Consider the following 22,190-nt stretch of genomic DNA (forward strand, 5'->3'; position numbering starts at 1 on the left):
ATACACATTCCATGCTGTATATTTTCTCTATAAAATGCAAAGAAAAATTCACTAGATAAAATTAGAGGACTTCATTCAGGTCCCCTGTCTTGGCCACTACGCACACAACAGCTCATTGCCTACAGAAGAGAGAGGCCATCCTGTTGCCCAAGGGTCCAAGGCCTAGCAATGTCACAGGCTTCTGGGTTCCAGGAGCCCATGGCATATCATCTCAGCTCTGTCCCTTGCCTCTACTGGGAATCCTGAACCTGTCTGGCCTCTTAATTCCAGGGAGAAAGTTACCCCACACGCTGGCAACACATCTCACATAATGTGCTACGTAACGGTCTTATAATCCTTAGAGCTTGTAAAACAGAACATCTTGTCATTGTTTAATGGACACTTATGGCACCAAAGAGAAGTTTCTTAAGTCCCACACACAGGCCTCTAAAAATGGTATAAGACACAAAGGGGACCCCTCCAACTGCAGCAACCCTGAGGGCAGTAGCTGGTCATTAGCTGAACAGAAAGTTCCACACCACAGAGTTGAGGTAATCAAGAGAGCCTGCAAGTGTTTAAAACTAAGTTGTGGGAAGAGTCCGGAGAGGACAAGACCCGTTACTGAAGGGAGCCCTGGACCTGCACACCTCAGCCTCACGCCAAGGCAGTTCTGAGTTCCAGGTGAGAGGTTGGATGAATGGAAGTGGAGGTTCTATCGTGGTAGGTTGTGCCAAAGAGAAAGGAAGTGGCACCAACAGGAGCCACCGAAGCAGCCACGGGCCACGGTGAGTGCTCTCAGGATGCTACAAGGGAAGCCTCATCCGTGAGCCAGGTATGCATGCCAACTAGAGGTCCTCACACTCCATGTGCACGTGCACAAGCAGGGGGAGCAGCAGAGTTCTCTGGAGAAGCGGGCTCCCCGATGAGAAGCCTGATGCGGGACTCGATCCCAGGATCCTGGGATCATGACCTGAGCTGAAGGCAGATGCCCAACCGACTAAGTTACCTAGGCAACCCTGTGAACATTATTTATTTGTTTCCTGGACAAGTTTATGGAAGTTGGAGTGGAAGGAAATACAACAGACTCGGTGTGGAAAAAGGCGACTCTGGGAGGCTTTCTGGGGCCCAAAAGACCTTCGATTACTAGGATGAATTAGTGCTACTGACTGGCCAGTAGAGCCGCTGATGAGACACTCTGGGGATGGGGTGGGCAGTCCAGGAAATCTCTCAGAGCTAAGATGGCCATTAGGCATTGGACAGAAGGCTCTGAGAACTACCGCACCTATCACAGTGGTAGTTTTTCTTTGGAAATAAGAGACCTCATAAAGGGACTGAAGTGGAGGAGGAAGCAGAATTATCTGATGTCACGGAGATGGCCCGACTAAGCTCAGAGCTATTCAAAATGCCAGGGAAATGCTCCCTGACAGGGAAAATGGCTTGCGATATTTTAGAAAAGAGTAAGAAGTCACTTTCATGAGTCAAAAAATCAGAACTTCCATTTCAAGGCATTAGAACCACTCTCTCCCTCCCAACCCACACATGCTCCGTTTCATTTCCCATGAGGTGGGGATGCCACATTCTCTCCTGGTTAGCAGGAGGGCAGCGGGCACGACTCAGAAGCGTTTCAAGGCACGGAGATCCCACTGTTGGCAATGCTTCTCTTGAAGCTTCAGTTGCACTAGAGTGAATTCTGATGTCTTCAAATGCACAGAAGACATGCCTGGAAGCCCACATCAAGCAATGACACAGAGAGCCATTTTCCCCTTTTGGAAATGACACTGTGAATACCTTCCAAAAACAGAGCCAAGAGCACCAGAAGCACCGTGTGTCAGAGCCCCGGCAAACAGATGCCCACAAGTGGTCGATGAATCCATGAAAATGCACTGATCCCTAAGAAGGGAACTTGTCTTTCTTCCCTTTTCTAGGTGTTGAGAGTGGAAGGCAAGAAGTCTGCAAAAATCAGAACTCCCTGCTAGAGAGAGAAGAACAGCTACCCAGAGACAAACGCCTCTGCAGGGCTTCCCCTGCCCTGGCCACATTAGCAGCCCTGCTCTCCGACTAAGAGGATGTACACGGGTTTGCAAGAGACCTGGACCTTCAGCGAGGCTTTAAAAGCCTCTGGAGGTGACGCAAGTGAGTATTTCTTAACACAAGTACCTGGGTCTGAATTCCGTGCTCTTACCTGCTAATCCTGAGTTGAAAACCACTGTGGGTGAGGACGTCCCAGGCAGCGGGGGTGCAGAGGGAGGAGGAGGGGGTGGTAAAGGAGGAGCAGGCACAGTCTCAGCTGCAGGGCCTGGGAGTGGGGGAGGAGGGGGTGGCGGGGGAGGAGGTGGGGGAGGGGGAGGGGGAGGAGGCGGTGGTGGCATGGGTGGCGTGACTGGACCATTTTGCACTAGCGAAAAAGAAGAAACAAATTGCCTTTGAAAACAGGGGAAGGGTTTCACCGGCAGGATGTCACATGCACATTAAGTATCCAAAACAAAACACGGAAAAGGACACGGGAATTTTTTTCAAAGACTATACAATCCCACTGGCAAATGAAGAATATACTGCAACATACGTGAAAGCTTCAGCTTTAGAAGCTTAATCTCAAAACATCAGTTTTTAAAATCAGATAAAGAACCGGCCAACAAAAGCAGACAAAGGACATAGACAGTGGATAAAAGAAGAAATACAAATATCCCGATACTCTCAGTTCTCCCACCGAGGCTTCTTACCTGCTTCAGGTGTGTCTGACGATGGAGGTAGTGGGGGAGGAGGGGGGGGCAGGGGTCCCGAGGAGGTGGCCCCCGTTACTGGTCCCACAAAGTTGCCCACTGCCACTTCTGACCCCGTGGACAATGTGCCAGAAGCCACGACTGGCAGTATGGCGATGTCCCCATCCCCTTTCTTCTGAATTTTAATGGTCCCTTGTTTCTCCAGTTCATGAATCTTTTTTTCCAGGGTAGACTGTCTTTGAATGGCTTCTTCTTTTTCTTTGACCATTTTCCTTAATGTGTGAACCTGGGTATTTGCATCTTTGTAGATTTCCTGCAAAAAGAGTTCACAGTCAACAGTTTATCTTCACATGACATTCATACCTATTACCATCAGAATGGCAAACTGAGGGTCAAGAAAAAGGAGAGGAGAGGACGGGAGAGGAGAGGAAAGGGGAGGTAAGGGAAAAAGAAAAAGGAAAAGGAAAGAAAAGATACTCATAGGAATCCTATGGAACTCAGCCAGATCCTATAAAATCCCATTCATTATCAATTGTTCATTGGTAATGCATGCAATATATTCTAGCAATTGTTACTGTCAATATAGTTCTTGCTATTAAGAAGTGCAGCTAACTCAATTTTCCCTGCAGGTAGAGAGGAACAAGGCAGAAATGACCCAAAAATAATTTTATAGCTGACTCTGGAAAACTCTGAGGGTATTTGGGTGGGGTGGCATGTTTTCCTTTTATTTATTTTAAAATTCATTTGTAACTCTGAGACACATATCAGTTAACCGTAGACAAAAGGCTCTAAGTCAGATTTGGACAGAAGTCAGACTGGGATTAAAAATCTGCAAAGCATGGAATAATCTACTCACGAATAACCAGGGGCCGATTGTTCTGGAACGGGGTTCTCTGGCCTTCACAATGCCCCCCTGACCAAGCTTAGGACAGCAATCCTTGTAACATTTTCCCTTTGGTTGACAGAACAGGCCAGTGCTTCCCTCTACTGATTACTTAGCCCTATCTAGGCTTTTAGCAGAAAACAAAAAAGTTACAATTTTCAATTTAAAGGCCATCCCCGTTCCTTTTATTGGGGGCCCACCAAGGTCCCAGTGTAAGGATTTTATGGAACTTGCTTGCTGGGTCTTGTACACATGATCTCTCACCACAAACCTCCAGCAGGCAGGGAAACATTCTTCACACCCTGTCTATTATTAATAATCTGAGAGTCTGACTTGAATTGAGTCCATATGCTGCAACTTTGTTTCCATGGCGTGCCAAAAAATAAATTTCCTAGAGGTAACTGTAGGACATGTCAGAAAATCAAGCAACACACACAGACATGATAAGCATCGCATAAAATGTGCCATTTCATCAACGATAGTGTAAAGGCAAGCCATGTGCCGGAAAGCCCTCCAGGCGTTCTGGTGATTTTATGTTCTGGACAGTTCTAAGCACACGGACAGCACTCTATAAATACCTAAAACGTAAGGTAAAACAACGCTAAGGCCAAATAAAATAGCTGGGATTATCTGATAATAAAAAGGTTTGGTTTTGCTTTGTCTTTTTTTTTTTTTTTTTTGGTGAATTCCATTAGGTCTTGCCTGTGTTGATTTCACCATTTCTACGGCAACCACCAAATCTAGTTTCAAGTAGAAGCAAAGCAAAAGAAAATACAAAGACGTCCAAGTCCTAATAAAAATAAATAAGTGGCATGAATTAAACCCGTTCTGTGTTTTTATCTCCAAGCTAATGGGTGATCCACTGAGTCAACTGACTCATCCAGATGGGAAAATATTGTTACTCTCAAAATCTGGGATAAGGACTGAACCCCCAACATTTGATTGCACACACATGTGTACATGTACCCTAACTGTGTGTACCTTTCATCTGAGTAACCCCTCTGAAATGCTTCCAATAAACATGCTGCATCAGTGCAATCCTCTGACATGAACGTACTCCGCATTCTACCAGGACTAAAGCCGGTGCAGTGCACCTTTCCCGCAATGCCCATCCGGGCCAACGGTCATCAGCACACTTACCCGAACAACATCCAGCTCCTTGTTCCTCTGCATGAGCTGCTTTTCCAGTTCCACGATCTTGGACATGGCTTCATTCTCCGTGTCCTGCAGTTTCTCAGACAACTGTAAAGTTTTTAAAGGGAAACCTGGGTCACAACACACGACCATTCTGCTCAGGTCCTCGGTTCTCAGAGAAAGTGGAGCTCAAAAACCATTCTCAGAGAGAGTGGAGCTCAAGGCCCATCAGAGTCCTGCCTGTGTTCCCCAAGCTGTTTTCTGGAAATATTAATATTTATAATAGGATTCAGAATGTGTATTTGTTTCTAATAGGAATTAATAATCTACACATGATCCTTAATAAAACCCATACATCAGCTCCTTAGTGCCATCTCCCTCCATTTCTGCCAGAGCTGGCAAGGGTGGGGGACAGTGGGTAAGGCAAGGAGGGAAGGTCACCTGTCCTGCCTGAAGAAAAGGCCATTAGACAAGAGCTTTTGAAAATCATCGGTCCACAAAACTTGGTTCTGTTATTATGGAAAACCAGGTGAGAAAACAGTACTGCTGGTTTTGATCCAAACTACCCAAATAATAAAAGTCATTTGGAGGGGCAGTTCAAATAAACAGCCGGCCCTCTACAAGTGGCTTGTAGTGACTATGGTCATGTGATGCTGGCTGAGGCTTCCCGAGCAAGACAGGGTGAACCACATGTTACATAGTTTCTTTTCCCACAAGGCTCTGAAAGTGAGCAACCTTGGATTTCACTGAAAATGATCACAAGGAAAGAAGAGATCACAAGTGAAGAAAACCAAGGGGGCAAGGTGAGGAGGAACCGTGGAGATGAAAACGCTGATCAGGTTCAGAACACGAATCAAATCTTTCAGGGTAAGAAACACTGGGCCGGTAAGTATCCTTCCTAAGCAGGTGCCAGCCACGACACAGCAGCACTCACGATGGTGGGGGGAGGGTTGGCTCACTCACTTGGCTTAACTCCAGCCAAGAAGATGCCCATTTTCAGAGTGAGGGACAAAGGTGAAGGACATCGAGCACGTCTGATACTCTATCAACTAAGAAAATGTGGAAGAAAATAAACGGACCACTCAACTGGGAGAAAATAATATTGCTTCAAAAAGAGACCATTCATTTATAACCAAGGACACCGTCGAGCAGAATTCAACAAAGAATCTGGTCCTCACAACACTTGGGTCTTTAAGAAGCACCATTTTTCTGTTCATTCCTGCAATATTCAAATATCTGCTTAATGGATGATCACATGAACAGCCTCTGAAGGCCTTCACACTCACAGCTCAGTCTGTGGCAAGAAAAAATGAGCCTCTGCCCTGAAATGGACCTGAGGTTATACAGAGAGGACACTCCTCAAAGAAGAGGATAGAAGGGAACGCTCACCAATTTCCTTGAAAAGGCCTATTGTTGAAAAGAATCTTTTTAGAACTTGAGTAAGCATAAGGCGAGACTGTGCAAACATGCATCATGGACACAAGACCGCCCCGTCCACCGGCCTGTGTGGACACTCTGGGGCAGAGCAGGACTTACATTCACAAGACACTGAGTGAACTATAACTTATTGACACATCAAACCAAACTCGCACAGAGGCTGAAGTGGGCGGTATCTTGCCTGGGCAGCCATGCTAGTTGCACTGAGGGACAGGGTTAGGTGAGAGGCGGGAAGACACAAGTAACAGTCCATTAGTCCTGGGGCTTATTTTAGTTGCTAGAACCCAACTGCCATGGGCCTATGGGAACACGTGTGATAGAAAAGGACTTCTATTCAGAAGAACAGAAGTAGAACAGGACTTCTTCATCTCAGCCCAGATTCACATACTCGAGTGACATTTCCCCCTAACATGGCACCAATCACCTCACTCTTGGGTGCCTGTCTGTAACGAAGAAACTGAGCAGACGAGCGGAAACCGAGCAGATGAGCTAAGGCAAGGCAACGGACTCCCCTTGGTTTTAAGTAACCGCCATGCTTTCTTTGAAAGGACCCCGAGTGCCTTTTGACAGCTCTCTCTCTCCAGCTACAGCTCACCCCTACACTCCGAATCCTTTCACCGACCACCTAACAGCTAAGCGTGTGTGTGTCTCCTTTCCCGAGAGGTAGTTACATGAGAAATGTTCTCCTCCAGCTCTTCCACCCTCTCCAAGGCCGCGTTCTTGGTTTCAGCATCTTCCAGCAGAGCTCCCACGTCAAACACGTTGTCCAGGTAAGCTTGGATCTGCACCTGGAGTTTGTCGCTCTCCGTGTGCTTCAGTTTCTAAAAACCAAAACACCAAGAGAGGGCGGCGTGAGCGTAGCTGTGGAAAGAGAACGTAATGGTACGACAGTCTACATGTCTCTGTTTGTTCCAAACACTGCAGTCTTTTCCAAGAGAGGGTGTGATATCTCAGCCTCCTCGAGACAATCACGGAGCGTTCAAGTGTCTAAGAAGCCACCGTCAGATTATTTCCTGGTGAGTACCCTCTCTCAAATATACACACATTTCCTCCCTAATCCTTCCTACAGATATATTCCCCATATCGACATATTCCAAACCAGAACATTTTGATACAGGTGAAATTAGACAACAGAAAAATTAAAAAGCAGCTTCAAAAGACAGCAACGGTCCCACGTTTGAGAGGCATCTGGGGGCAGAGGAGGTTAGAGTCAATGCAATTTGCCTGACTAGAGAGGGCAGTTCCACTGAGGAAGAGGGTTAAGCAGGAGGTGGGGAAGACACGGATGGAGTATATCAGCCCTGGGTTTTATTAAGTTGCTAGAATCCACCCTCCAAGGTAACTTCCCCACGATACTGCCCCAGCATATGGAGTTTAGGGCTCCCCAAAGCACAGATAAGGAAGATTTCCTCTATTCCCCGCATTACAGGCCCAGGCATCCCAAAGGAAGTCAACCAGCTTTAAGGCGAAATTAGAGATCAAGAAAATCTGTGAGTCTTCCTTGCAAGTAACATACGTCCTGACCTCCCCCTGGGGGAAACAGATGAGTAGCTAAAATATTCCTGGCATAGGGAAGATACCAAAAAACACATATTGAACAAATCGATGGCCACTTACAAGGCTGGGTTTTTGTAAACCAATGAAGCATTTACATATTATATGCTTATAATATTAATCTTCCAACCACCTTTATCAGGGTCCAGAACCAACAGACCAAGAAGTTAGAGAAACAGAGTTTTAGAAAAAAGTTTTAAATTTTTCAGAGGAATTATGTTCTACATAAATTCTCAGAAAGATGGATTTTCTCCTTGGTCTAACCTGGAATTCAGTAACTTAGCTTGTCCCAAAGAGAGTCTATTTCATCTTCGTTTAGGAGTACATGCTCAAAAAGGGCAAAGCCCTTGTTTTCCAGAAAGGAAAATAAAGCAGGAGCTAGGCAGGTTTACTCACTAGTACACCATGGGTAACGGGCACTACCTGATGTGTTCCTCTCGCCATCGCAGCCTGGAGCCCAAAGGAGCTTTGCACGACCATCACAAAACTGAACCCACAAGACCATTAGCGACTGATACACCCAGTGGGCGCTCAAATCCTGCCACTCTCAGAGCAGGCAGGGAAAGCAGAGAGAGAAACCTTGATTGTAGAACAGGGAAAACCTTTCATGCCAAATTCTGTCAAAGATACTAGTGATTCTTCAAGTCAGAAAACAAACAACTCTATAACGGAAATCTGTCACGCCTCTCCCTGAGGACAGTCCTTAGACAACAGGAGTCTCTCCAAGGGCAGCCTTGCCGGTGTGCTGAGCCAGACCACGAGCTCAGAGAGTAACTGATGCTGTGACTCTGCTTCGCAATCAACTGTAATTCCCTGGCTTCCCCCCTAACAGAGACAGGCAGCCAAACTCTCGAGAGCTCCAAGGGAAGCACTTTTATCTTCTTCGTGGCTAGAAACAAGTCTGGAAATTGAGGTTAACAATTCTTGCCCTCTCGCGAGTGGCCTTTCAAATTCGAGTAGACCATAGCTGTACAGAAGGGAAATAAAACTTCTCAAGAATCAAAGGACATAGGGGCACCCTATGCACACATGGATACTCAAGTCCATTCACGGTTTTCACATCAACTTGCTATTTCCTAGGTGAAGAGCTACAGGGAACAGGCTGGGGAGTCAGAGAAAGAGAAAAGGTTAGACCTCCTTCTCCCAAGAACTTAAAAGTGGAATGGGGCGCCTGGGTGGCTCAGTCGTTAAGTGTCTGCCTTCAGCTCAGGTCATGATCCCAGGATCCTGGGATCGAGCCCCTCATTGGGCTCCCTGCTCAGTGGGAACCTGCTTCTCCCTCTTCCACTCTCCCTGCTTGTGTTCCCTCTCTTGCTGTGTCTGTCAAATAAATAAAAAATCTAAAGAAAAAAAAAAAAGGAAAAGCCAAAGCCACAAAAACATTAAACAGAATGTAATCGCTACAAGAGGAAGTCTCTAGTGTCCATTTCCTCTTTTTTTTTTTTTTTTTCCTGGTGCTCTCAGCATTTATTCATCACTCTTTGCAGTCTTGGTTTGATGGGGTCCCCAGAGTAACCAAGAACGTGGATTGCTCAAGAGCCCAGACAAAGGGTGCAAGACTTGCACCAGACGGAGCTCAAACGCAGAGGAAAGCTGCAGCAAGGCTACAAGAGGTTGTCCGGCCCCAGTACTAAGAGACTGCTGGCAGAACACAGCCCAAGGTCCCAGGAGGTCTGCAAGAATCCGGTTTCTCTGGCTGACTGCACCACTCGGCGAGCTTCCCTTTACCCAGCGCTACAGGACCCGACCGCATAGAGCTTCGAGGGTTCGTTAGTCACGGAGGAAGCGCATCTGTGAAGGCAGGCAAAATAAATCAAGTCTTACATTGGAGCCAAAGGTCGCGGCTCTACTTACATCCAAGTATTCATCCAGGCCTAGCTTGGTAAATTCATACTGGAGGTGCACTCTGAAATTCATGTCTTCCACTGAATGGACTACGATATTAATGAACTGCATGGAGGCCACCTGCAATGAAATTGCCAAAGGGTTACAAGGCTTCTCAGTTTAATGGCAGGCAGATGCTTTCGATGTCACACATCTCAATGCACTTACCCGTCTCCTTTTCCTTCCTTGCGCTGGGTCTTTAAAAACATTTTACCATTTTTTAAATTTAAAAGTCATAGAGATGCCACAGTAGGATGTCTACTAGGATGACTATAATCAAAATGCAAGTCCGGCAAGGTGGTGGATGAAGCAGAACCCGCATCCACCTGGAACGTCCACCAGCACAGCCACTCCACAAAGTGTTAGAAACAGAGTTCCCATAGGACCTGGCCATCTGCCCCTGGTACGTGCCCATGGGAAATGCAAATACATGCCCGTACAGAAACTCACACACAAATGTTCACAAAACCGTTATTCACAACCAGAACGTGGAGGAAAAAGATCACCACTGTCCATCAACCGATGGGTTAAAATAATGTGCTCTATCCGTACATCGGAATATTATGTGGGGATAAAAAGGGATAAGGTACTGCTGCATCTTCTAACTTGAAAATAGTACACTACGTGAACAAGTTATCTTCAAAGACCACGTGTGTATGATGCCATTCCTATCAAATATCCAGAACAGGACGTCCGTGGAGATAGAGTAGATTAGAAGCTGCCGAGGACTGGGGACAGGAGAATGGGCAGCGACTACTAATGGGGATTCCTTCCAGCGTGACAAAATGTTCTAACTTAGACCTCAGGGATGGCTGCATGACCCTGTAAATATGCAAAAAATATCCTTTCGGAGGGTAAGTTAGATGTTATGTTCCTCAGTTCTCAGTAAAACTTTTTTTTAAAAAGTCTTACAGGTATATACAACAAACTGTGTAAGGTGTTACAGGTATATCATAGAAAATGTGAACAATCTTATAAAAAAGAACATTTAGAAAATCACCTATCATCGTACCACAGGCTAATCACTTCTAAAATTTCACCATGGGCCCCACTATACCAACAAGATCATAACAGGATCTCTGACCCAACTTCCCATCTTAAACAGTCAACCAGTTTTCATTCCACAAAAGCCTTGGATTTACTGCTTTCCCTCCACAACTGCATCAGTGGTGCTGAGACCTGCCACAGAGAAAACCAGTTCCTGGTTTGGTAAAAGAACAAAACAAAGTTCAGTAGATCTGTTTTGCTTTTTTTTTTTTTTTCCTGATTTTTATTTTTCAGTAATCTCTACCCCCAGCACGGGTCTCAACCTTACAACCCCAAGATCAAGAGTTGCATGCTCTACCAACTGAGTCAGCCAGGGGCCCTATTTTGCTCTTAATAGTGACATTTATAGTGAAAATATCTTACTAATGTTTTCCCTCTATGGGTAAACATGGTCTCTGCAAGGAGGTAGAATGAGTGAGGGATACAGATTCACATTTACTCTGAAAGCTGCCTTCTTCCTTTCTCCTCCAAACCCAGTTTCTTTTATCTTTTTTTTTTTAAATTGTTTCTATTGAGTTAGATTCTTCTTTGAATTTAAGTCATACATTGGATGATATCTCTGGAAGACAGTGAGCTCTCTAGGTTATAAGAAGACTTACAATTTACTAAAAAATGACTTCACATTCTGTGGTTAAATGAGCTAAAGATTTCATCAGACTTTTTATTTTTATTTATTTTTTTTTTGGTCCACAAAAAAAAAAAGAAAGAAAGAAAAATACAGGAAAAGGCCTTATGCTGTGCTAGAAAGAATTTATATTTTATGAGGAATACATTGTTTGGGAGGTTGTATGACTTAACTGTCTTCCCAAGGCCAGTTTAAGAAAAGCCTCATTTTCTGGAGGAAAATATGGTTCAATTCTGGCATCTGTCCATTTCTCTTCTGAGTATCTGTTGAGTTTTAAGATAGGCCTGAGAGGCAACTATCTGCTCAGTGACAGAGGAATCGAGCATAGTACCTATATCCTAGCAGCTCCTAAATTAGCTTCCTCACTGCATGCACATATAAATAATGGCAAGAAATGGACTCTCCCTTGTAAACAGTGTAGGCATTTTAAAGGACTTGATTATATAATTGTAATTTCAGCAGAAACTCAAGTGGCAGGGAGATCCCCGAGGTATGTGAATCACTGAAGTGGGCCACGTGTAACACAGCAAGGAATGGCATGGACCACGGCAAACTGGCAAGGGGATCTTCAGACTAAAATAGGGGCAACTTGGCTCCAGTAGCTGATACTCTGCAAGTGCAGGGGTCTCGTGTTAGCTGAAATTTTTAGTTTAAAAAAAAAAAATCAGCAATCTGTATTTTATGCACCATTTCCAAATTTTTTACGGAAGGACGTCACTGTCAGACCCAGCTCACAAGCCTGTAGGTTGGCTTCGGTGTGGGAACCTCCAGTTTGCAACCTCAGCTTTCAGGGACAGAGAAGGTGCCCCTCTGAAGGCAGAGGAAAAAAAAACGGTAAAGTGAGCCACGTATGGATTCTTCACGTACTTATCATTCGTGCCAACACAGGCCTTCAACACTTTAGAAATTCCTAACAACAAAATTAAAAAGCCAATGTGAAAGTACTCCTTGTTTCACGTTGTTTGCCTTTTTTTTTTTTTTTTTAAGTGCAAGTAAACAGGCTTTGATAGAACAGAAAAGTTTCTCTACAAAGGACCTCATCATTCTCATAGAATTTGGAAGGGGTCGAGGGCTAGGATGCATATAAAATTTAAGGACCCAGAAAAATTTTTCACATGAAAGGGTTAGAAATCTGCAAAGCTGTGTTTCATGGTTTATGGCTGTTGAACCAATTTGAATAAAACCATGCCTGGCACCCTCCACGCAGGTTTGAACAGACTGGACAACGTAAGAACTGGCCGGGTACCTACTCCAAGCTGAGGTGAGCTGAGAGATGAAGCCGCTATGAGATTGCCTAGGCTCAGAAGTCACCCAGGGTCAACCGGATTGGGTCAGAGAAAGCCTGCAGATGTGGGTGCACTCATGGGTCGTGTGTCTCAGAAATTCTCTAGGACAGATTTCCATCTTCACCCCAAGATTAAGGTTTAAGTCTAAAAATTCAGCATGCTCACACTCCTTTTGCTGTTCGTCCCTGGAGAGGACAGTGCTGCCATTGAACCGCACGTCCTTGCACATGAACTACCATGCTAATATACTGACATGCTCTCAGCTACCAGAGTGGGAAAGAGATCAAGGGGGGTGGGGCGGGGGAGCAGGGGTGGAAATCACTGCTGTACAACAGTTTGGGGGAGGCATACAGTTCAATTCTACAAACCAATGCGCTTTAGTCTTTGAGAATGTAGTCTGGAGAAAGCCACGGGCTGGGATGTGCAAAAGACAAAATGGTCAAGATTCTTGGTTTCTACTTTCTTGACTGACAGCTAAAACTGGCAATTGCAGGAATTTGTACCAGGAGTGAATGTCCTTTCCCCAAACACATGGCTTCACCCTTTATTTGCTATGCAGCACATGAGGGATAAAACTGGAAATAAATACCAAATTCCCCTGTAAGGGGAAAATACAGTGTGTCAGGAACACTCTAGACTGAATCTATAGCATCCTATACTCAATTTTCGTCCTTTGTAACATTTATAAGCACATACATGCACACATATGTATAATATATAAATATAAATGGATTTAGGAAAAAAGCACAGAAATGGAATTTGCTTTATTGAATGTAACGTAGTACTGAAATAACTCACCATAAAATCTATGTTATTGTCTTCATTCCTGAAATGTTCCATCAACTTCTCAAAGCGCTGTTTTTCTCCACAAACCTGAAATACACATTTTCATCACGCATATGAAATTCCAAACATAGGCATTCTAAAACGAGATGCAGGAATTTTAGCATTAATAATTATTTCCAGAATATCTTTTTATTGCCTCACTCACACACTATTTACTTCTCTTCTAAGTCAGTTAACTCATAAGTACCAACTTGAGCCAGGCCCTTGGTTTCTTTTAAATGTTCCCTTGATACCCTGAAATCTCTATCGAATGTGTTTTTCTTTTATTGGTTATCTTTGCAGTCCATCATTTTTTTAGCCCACACTCAGAATCCCAAGATGTTATGGTTTAAAAAAACAAAAACAAAAACAAAAACAGCCCCTTCCCCCCCATACCTCGTTTTCCTTTTTACAAAAGCACTTTTAAAACAGGCATGCTAAAAGATTTGAACAACGTAGCATTTAAATTCCTTGAAAGCAGATTGAAAACGTTCCTATTATATCTAAATCAAATAATTTTAGTGCATAAACCACAACAAAGAGGTAGACACCATAGCAGTAAAGTACCTACTATTAGAGAAGATACTTCAGAAGCTATATTAACCCATTCAAGGAAAGTACAGAAATTTGTAGTAATTTATGAAGTAGCACCCCTTAGGCCTGAAACATTCACCTCAAATTAATGCTTTCACTGAATAGGTTAAAGAGGCAGGTAAATTACTGTAAACTCCAGAACCCCCAAAGTATCTGGGTCTACACAGGAGTTAAAAACACAGAGTCAAAGGAAGATTTGTAACAAAGAAGAACTCTTTGGAAACTTAGTCCCAAAATCAAAGGATAAACTTTAATTCTGCCAGTAACCTTGGCTACCTTTTTTTGGAACCCACTGGATTATTCTTTTTGCCTTCAGAAAATATGTACCTCAATACCCATGAGCTACGTATAATGTGAATAAGACACAGTTTCTGGTCTTAATATTTTGAATTTAATCTGGGTTTCACATGCTTGACTCAATTTTCCAGTTCTATTTGTCACCTTAGCAATACAAAGGATGGTCCTGAAGAATTTCCCTAAAATGACATTTCATAGTGCTATACAGCAGCCATTTAGTTCCGTTATGTTAAATCCCACATATATGTACACACATATATAAAGAGAAAGATTCAAGAAGATGGCAATTTTGTCTTTTTTGTTCACTACTCTTATCTTCAGCATCTAGAACAATGCTTACCATGTTGTAAGTTCCCGACAATCTTTGTTGAATTACACTGAAAAAAGGACAAATGAGTAATCACGTGAAAATACACTTTAAGGAAAGGAAGAACGACTTTCCCACTCTGACACACTGATGAAAGAAGAACCATCAGCCCGGAGCAGACCAGCACCAGGATTATGGCTTTAGCGATGGTTCCTGTGCCTCAACTACGTGTTGTGTTAAGCCTTCAGTCTCGGAGGGTCACCGAGGTCTTGAAGCAGCTTAATTTTCTCAACAGACACAGATCACACTTTACTGTATTCTGATGACAACTCCCCACTTATTTACACCTGCCTTAACAAAAAATAATTACAGTAAAAACTCAGTCCAGAGGAAGAGAAGGCGGCTCCAAAGGGAGCATTTAAAGTCAAGTCTTCAAAAAACACACATGTCCAAACCCACCCAAGAGTGCTGGATTCAAGAGGACCAGGCAGGGCTGGGTGACACGCACATGCACAATTTTAAAGGCACCCCAGACCATTCTGAAGCAAATCCACAGCCCTTCTTGGAGAAGAGGCAGCAAGTTTCTGGAAGCAAAAGGTTTGTTGGGGGGGGCACAGAGGTGAGGCATTCCAAGCGTGGTTCCCTAGACCACAATGGCAGCGACATCTTCCGCCCAGAGGCACAAAAGTCCCTCGCCGGCAACAAGAGCCCAGTGAGTGAAAACTGCCAAGGCTGGACATGGAAAGGGTCAGAATTACAACCTGAATTTTAAGAGAAGCCCCAACATAAGCAGTTGTTTCCCAGGGGAATGGTTTACTTCCACCTGTCCTGGGAGGTTGGTAGGGGCAGGAGAAAGGAAGAGAAGCCACCCTCGGTCTGCGAACAGCCAGCAGCTACCCGAAGCCGTGATTAAAGTTCCGCTGAGCCGCCAGGCACCCAGAGAACTAGAAGAAGCAGGAGCCATCAACGAACAGCGATGAGGAGTACAACTCGGAGGCGGGCAAAACCCTTCAAATGAAAGAATGTCAAGAATCTGGAAGGTACCTGGTGCCCTCGATTTATGAATGAGATGCAAACCTAGACAGAGCGAACAACTGTAACTTGATGAAAGGTCAATAGAGAAGCCAGAGCCAGGTCTCCAGCAGCTAGCCTGGCTGATGTTCCTTCTCCAACATAGCCGAGCATGTGCAGATAGACCCAAGATGATAATTTAAAGCATTCCACAATCATCTGAGACACCGACAGAGATGAAAAATGTTACTGTTAAAATACACGGTCATTACACCAGGCGCATACTTGATGTGCTTGCACCAGAATCTTCCATGAACTTCTACAAATGGCAGATTCCTAGAGTCTAAATCAGGACACACTGAGTGAGTGTGTAGAATCCCCACAATGGAACTAGGAATCTGTGTTTTAACAAGTACTCGTGGTTACTAAACCGTAGCTTAAATAATATAGACTAGCAGACTCAACTCCAGCCTTTCTGACTACCAATTATAAACCAGATAACTAGTTTAGATCATTAAGTCCCCAGCCTTTCTGACTACCAATTATAAACCAGATAACTAGTTTAGATCATTAAGTCTCCAGTTACCAGAACTGAGTGTCAACGGAATGCAGCAGGAATTGACCCACTGCCCTGCAGAGGTACAATCAATAATAAGGGAACTCCCAAATAATCAGAGGTTGTGTGCAAGGCATTAGAAAAGAGGCAATTTATATGGCTGAGGAAAGCACTTGTGGGCAGCAAGAAAACCAACTATTCACAGCCTGTTTAAAAAAAAAAAAAAAGAAAGAAAGAAAGAAAAAAGAGCATCAAATCTAGAACAAGCAGTATTAGATTAATTTCAAGTTGGGTAAAGATCCCAAAAATCACATACCACCCTGACAGACAGGGCTGAAATGGACATTAAGAAAAGCTTTGAATATATGCATTTCTTTAGAGGGTATCCTGTCAACAGACAAATCCCTGCTAAGAATATCTGTGTTAAGAAACAGAGAAATACCTTTAATAGTTAAAAATAATACTTCAATATCTTTCAATTTACAGCTATGATGCGCTTGGTGAGAAGAATCCAAATGCACAAGATGACATGTTGCCAACAGAGATGGCAGTTTTGGGGGACTCTGAAAGGATGATCTGGCTGACCGCTCCCCTCACCCACTGTGAGAACCAGAAGGGCCTCCCCCGTCAGCTCTACCATGTCCCTCTCGGTAAAGGTCTAAGTGCATAGCTCTGCTGCTGATCTCAACTAACGAGTTCAGGGCCGCATTTTCTGACACTGTTCCATAGAACAGCAGGGACTCCAGAGGCCAGCCCCCCATCTTTATTTCTGCTGAGGAAAGGAAGCATGCAAATCAAATTCACATTTGTTTCTACATTACTTTAGCAATCTTTAAACAAGCGTATACTGTAATCCCACAGGAAATGGGGAGATATGTCTGGGGGAGGCCGGTAAAGTTGTGTTCGGCATCAAAGGAAAGTAGTCTCCGCTCATACCGCTCCCATCTGGACCACCCCACACACTTGGTTCAAACAGAACAGTCGTGGCTGAATGTGCCTCTTCTCCCCTTTGAAACTGACCTGGCTTCAGAAAACGGTGGGGATGAAAGGAACAAGACACCGCTGCTCAGTTATGCTCAGAATCCACACACTGGCGGGCCTTGGTGGGGACGCCCTCAAGGACTTCATCAAAACATATATAAAAGCCAGGAGTGTATCTGCTTGTATGTGTTGCTGACTGTTATATGTTCCTGCATATAACTTCCATCTGCCAACGAAGGCCAGACAATACATGATCGGAAAACTTTCAAGTAAAAAAAAAAAAAACTGTTCCGTGGCAACTGAGATAGATCATTTCTTGCCTTTCACATCATCAGTGGTATTGATTCCCATCCCCCCACTCGCTTTAACACCGGGTTCCTCAATCAGTGCCAAGGAGCCACTGAAACAGGTGGGGTAGGGAGCAAATTTAAGAAAAAGCAGTCACAGAAAGGCCAAGCAGGGTAGACTGTCCAGGAGGCTTCTGGGCACGGAACACTCTGACAGGAATTAGGCTTCTCCCACTAACAGCCAGGGCTGCCAGAAAATAAAAGTATATATGCTCTTGAAAGCCATGTACTCTGCAGGAAACTTCAGAAGCATCTTCATTTCTAAATCAGTGTCATGTGAATAAACACACTGACCCCCGACTGACACCATCTAAATAAAGCAAAAGGCCTCAGGCTGGGAACCTGGACCACAGATTGCACTTTACTAAACACCTACCCATCCCTGAGGTCCTGCCTGACGGCCACGCCTCTTTGCATCTTGCAGCTCTAACACTGATGGGGGTGAGGGGGTATGAGGGCAGAAACAGGACCAAACGGGGGACCAGAAAACCCGCCTTGTAGGTCACGGCCCTGCCACTACCCTGCTGTTAGCCTAGATGACATCGTTGTCTCTGGGATCTCTGGACTTGAGTTTTCACATCTATTAATTTAAGAGCCTTAAGTTATCACCTTACACCAGTCAGAATGGCCAAAATCAACAGGACAGTAAACAAGTGTAGGAGAGGATGTGGAGAAAGGGGAATCCTCTTACACTGTTGGTAGGAATGCAAGTTGGTGCAGCCACTTTGGAAAACAGTGTGGAGATTCCTCAAGAAATTAAAAATAGAGCTTCCCTATGACCCTGCAATTGCACTACTGGATATTTACCCCAAAGATACAGATGTAGTGAAGAGAAGGGCCATCTGTACCACAATGTTCATAGCAGCAATGGCCACAGTCGCCAAACTGTGGAAAGAGCCAAGCTGCCCTTCAACAGACGAATGGATAAAGAAAATATGGTCCATATATACTATGGAGCATTATGCCTCCATCAGAAAGGATGAATACCCAACTTTTGTATCAACATGGACAGAACTGGAGGAGACTATGCCAAGTGAAATAAGTCAAGCAGAGAGAGTCAATTATCTTATGGTTTCACTTACTTGTGGAGGATAAGGAATAACATGGAGGACATTGGGAGAAGGAGAGGAGACGTGAGTTGGGGGAAATCGGAGGGGGAGACGTACCATGAGAGACTGTGGACTCTTGAGAAACAAACTGAAGGTTTTGGAGGGGCGGGGGTGTGGGGGTTGGGTGAGCCTGGTGGTGGGTATTGTGGAGGGCACGTATTGCATGGAGCACTGGGTGTGGTGCATAAACAATCTTGTAACACTTTAAAAAAAAAAAAGTTTTTTTAAAAAAAGAGCCTCAGGTTATATTGCTTGTTTTCAAGGCGTCTTTTAGGAAGCCATAAGCATTACAGAGGAAGGGGAGAGGGAGGCTCCAAAGGTGGGGAGCAGCTCGGGAGGGTAAGGAAAAACACAAATAAGAAAGGATCCTGGGACTTCTGTCCTCATTTACCCAACTCTGTTTTACTGAGTTGCCTGGTAAAATTTCATTGAAAAAAGTTTCGTTGAAGTTTCATTGAAGTTTGCGGGGGGAACTCTCACTTGATACTTGAAGTTCTAAAATTCTAACGTAGGCATGGTAATATAACCGGATATTCCCCAACTGACCAGCCTGGAAACTTGACACAAACCAAACGGAGAGAGATGCCCTCAGCCACAGCAAGCTCGGCGACCCACACCTAAGGGCCCAGGCATGCTCTCCCGGCTTCTGGCTTCCCAGTGCTTACAAAGCCGATCCGTCCTGCTCTGCCCAGATGAAAACGAGCCACACCTCGGACAAGCGGGAGACATTTCCACTTCAGGGAGAACTGAAGCGAGAGCACAGCTCCTGCCAAAAAACAACTCCACTCCGTTCTCCAACATCTGTCAAAGACATTTCTGAACAGTGTCCCGAGCCATGCGGCTACATCTGGGGCCTGGATTTAACAGAGGCAGCGGTTTACAGTGTCTCTGAGGGTGAGCAGGGGTGAGGGGATGATTTCCCTCAAGGCTCCTGGTGGAGGAAAGATGGTTTTACAAAAGCCTGTAATAAAGAGTCTCCTTGCTAGCCAGATGTTGAAATGAACAACAGACGGCCGGCCTTCAGCCACCTCTCCGTCCCCCTTCAAGGTCAGTGACTGTCTTTGGCTTCCCCAGCAACGGCTCCCAGGGCACCACACAAAGTCTGCAGCCAGACTGAAGCCTGACTCTTATGCGGTGGCTATAAAATATGCTTCTGGGTTAGTTATATAAAAATTAAAGGCTCCTCGCTTAAGTGTTTCCTCCTTGCCCTGTTGCCGGGTGCCTGCTTCAATACTTTCTTTTTCTCTTCTCACAATAGGCCCCTGTGATCCGCAGGGCTCCCTGCAGGAAGGCACCGTTTTCTAGAGGCACAGTCTATTATGACTGATTAGACGGTCCTTCTCGGGGGGCTGCCCGGGAACAAAAGTTCCGTTTTCTTTCTCAGGGCCCCATGAAGTAAACAGCTATTTCTTGGTTAGTTCTAGGTGGAGAGCATTTCTTTACCTTCCATTGGGAGCACCAGCAGCCTGAGGACTGTCTGACGCCATGATGCCCTGACCGAAAGAAGACAAAGCCACTCTGCTGGGGCATCGTGTGCTCGCAGGGGTCTGTGCACTCGTTCTCCTACAGTAACCAGACGTTTCATCCACAGGTTCCCCAATGGCTGCTGGGACAGAAGCAGACCCCTCAGACCTACTGTTGGCTCTCATGTCTCCAGGGATTTGAGGGCGGAAATGTTCGCTGAATTGAAGCATTCTGAAACTCAATTGCCTTATCTCTCTCAATTCACTGAAAATGACTGAAAGCTAAACAACTGAATGAATTCTAAGAACTATTCAACCCTCCTTCTTCATGAGTTAGTAGAACACGTCTATCGATGCTGAACTGGTAAATCATGTGATTATGAGCCAGAGGTTTCATCCACATCATGCTGATCACCCTGGTGAAAACTTCAGTTGCTTTTCCAGATGTTTCCAAACATCCAGATGTTTTGGCAACAACCACACGGAACAGCCAGATGACTCTTTTACTTTTCATGTATGTATTTTGCTGTACTGAGTAAAGAATCCTGACATAGAAGCAAAGGGCTGGCAAAACCCCAAAGAATAACGTGTTGAAACACCACACCTTAAATGAGAAATGCATTTTTAATCACTCCCCTAAAAAAAGATGACCTTCACTAAATGCACAACAGTAAGGCTCCACAATATAATTCTTCATAAATGACACCTTTCGGAAATATTCCCAATGTCGACTTGACTCTTTCTGGCTTTAATACAAGACTCATCTCTGGTCATCAGTAAGAACTCATACAGATTCTTTCAAGGCTTCTATTCCTAAAGGAGGAAGACCAAGATACACTGCAGTGCAAGAGGACTTTCTGAGGACTAAGTGAGGAGATAAGGCCCTCGGTCATCTCTGGGATGACTTACCCATCAGACCCCTCCAAAGCAGAAGGCCTAACACTGTATTTCATTCACTTCTCAATAGATTTATCCTTTGAGCATACCCAGTTTGGTCAAGCCACGCAAGGGAGGGGACATGGTGACACACTTCTAGTGGTCATCATATGTTCGCTGCATTATAGCAACAACACATGGTAGGAGTTGTTTAAATCCTGTGACATTTTCACCACAGATCCTGCGCCCTGATCAGGAGACAGATGTCAATCCATGCTCTCTTCATGCCTGAATCACAAGTCAGTTTAAATCTAGCAAAGATGTGCTATGAATTCAGAGCCCTTGAAGACAAGAACTCTTCATTGGCTAGATCAAAGGCCTCAGTCCACAAACAGGCAAATGCCTGAGGTTTGTCCACTGCTCTGTCCTCCTCTCATTCCACATCTTCACTTTCTTCTGTGCTCTACCCCAATCTTGGCTCTTCATCTAGAAGACCTTACTCTCAGCGACCTGGAACCACTTCCACCCGGCCCAACAAGACAGCTGACCGTGCATTTGGGAAGCAGTTCTTAAAACATGGTTCTTTTTTTTTTTTTAATTTTTAAATTTATTATTTTTTTAAATAAACATATAATGTATTTTTATCCCCAGGGGTACAGGTCTGTGAATCGCCAGGTTTACACACTTCACAGCAATCGCCATAGCACATACCCTCCCCAATGTCCATAGCCCCACCCCCCTTTCCCAACCCCCCTCCCCCAAGCAACCCTCAGTTTGTTTTGTGAGATTAAGAGTCACTTATGGTTTGTCTCCCTCCTGATACCATCTTGTTGCATTTATTCTTCTCCTCCCCCCCAACCCCCCATGTTGCATCTCCACTTCCTCATATGAGGGAGATCATGTGATAGTTGTCTTTCTCCGACTGACTTATTTCACTAAGCATGATACCCTCTAGTTCCATCCACGTCATCACAAATGGCAAGATTTCATTTCTTTTGATGGCTGCATAGTATTCCATTGTGTATATATACCACATCTTCATTATCCATTCAGCTGTTGATGGACATCTAGGTTCTTTCCATAGTTTGGCTATTATAGACATTGCTGCTATAAACAGCAGTGCACATGCCCCTTTGGATCACTACGTTTGTATCTTTAGGGTAATTACCCAAGAGTGCAGTTGCTGGGTCATAGGGTAGCTCTATTCTCAACTTTTTAAGGAACCTCCATGGTGTTTTCCAGAGTGGTTGCACCAGCTTGCATTCCCACCAACAG

At 44.6% G+C, this 22,190-nt stretch overlaps 1 protein-coding gene across 2 annotated transcripts in view; it reads right to left on the bottom strand.

Annotated features, from left to right (window-relative positions):
- Positions 1–22,190, bottom strand: part of FMNL2 (formin like 2) — a 313,130-nt gene that overhangs the window by 22,827 nt on the left and 268,113 nt on the right. For both annotated transcript variants that reach the window (XM_080799312.1, XM_080799313.1), the window contains exons 10-15: positions 13,348–13,422; positions 9,562–9,672; positions 6,825–6,974; positions 4,723–4,824; positions 2,700–3,012; positions 2,162–2,374 (exon numbers count right to left, since the gene is read on the bottom strand). In XM_080799312.1, coding sequence (XP_080655438.1) covers positions 2,162–2,374; positions 2,700–3,012; positions 4,723–4,824; positions 6,825–6,974; positions 9,562–9,672; positions 13,348–13,422 — 964 coding nt within the window. The remainder of the gene's footprint in view (positions 1–2,161; positions 2,375–2,699; positions 3,013–4,722; positions 4,825–6,824; positions 6,975–9,561; positions 9,673–13,347; positions 13,423–22,190) is intronic.

The sequence above is a fragment of the Martes martes genome (assembly GCF_963455335.1).
Source record: "Martes martes genome assembly, chromosome: 3".
In the NCBI taxonomy this organism is placed as follows: domain Eukaryota; kingdom Metazoa; phylum Chordata; class Mammalia; order Carnivora; family Mustelidae; genus Martes; species Martes martes.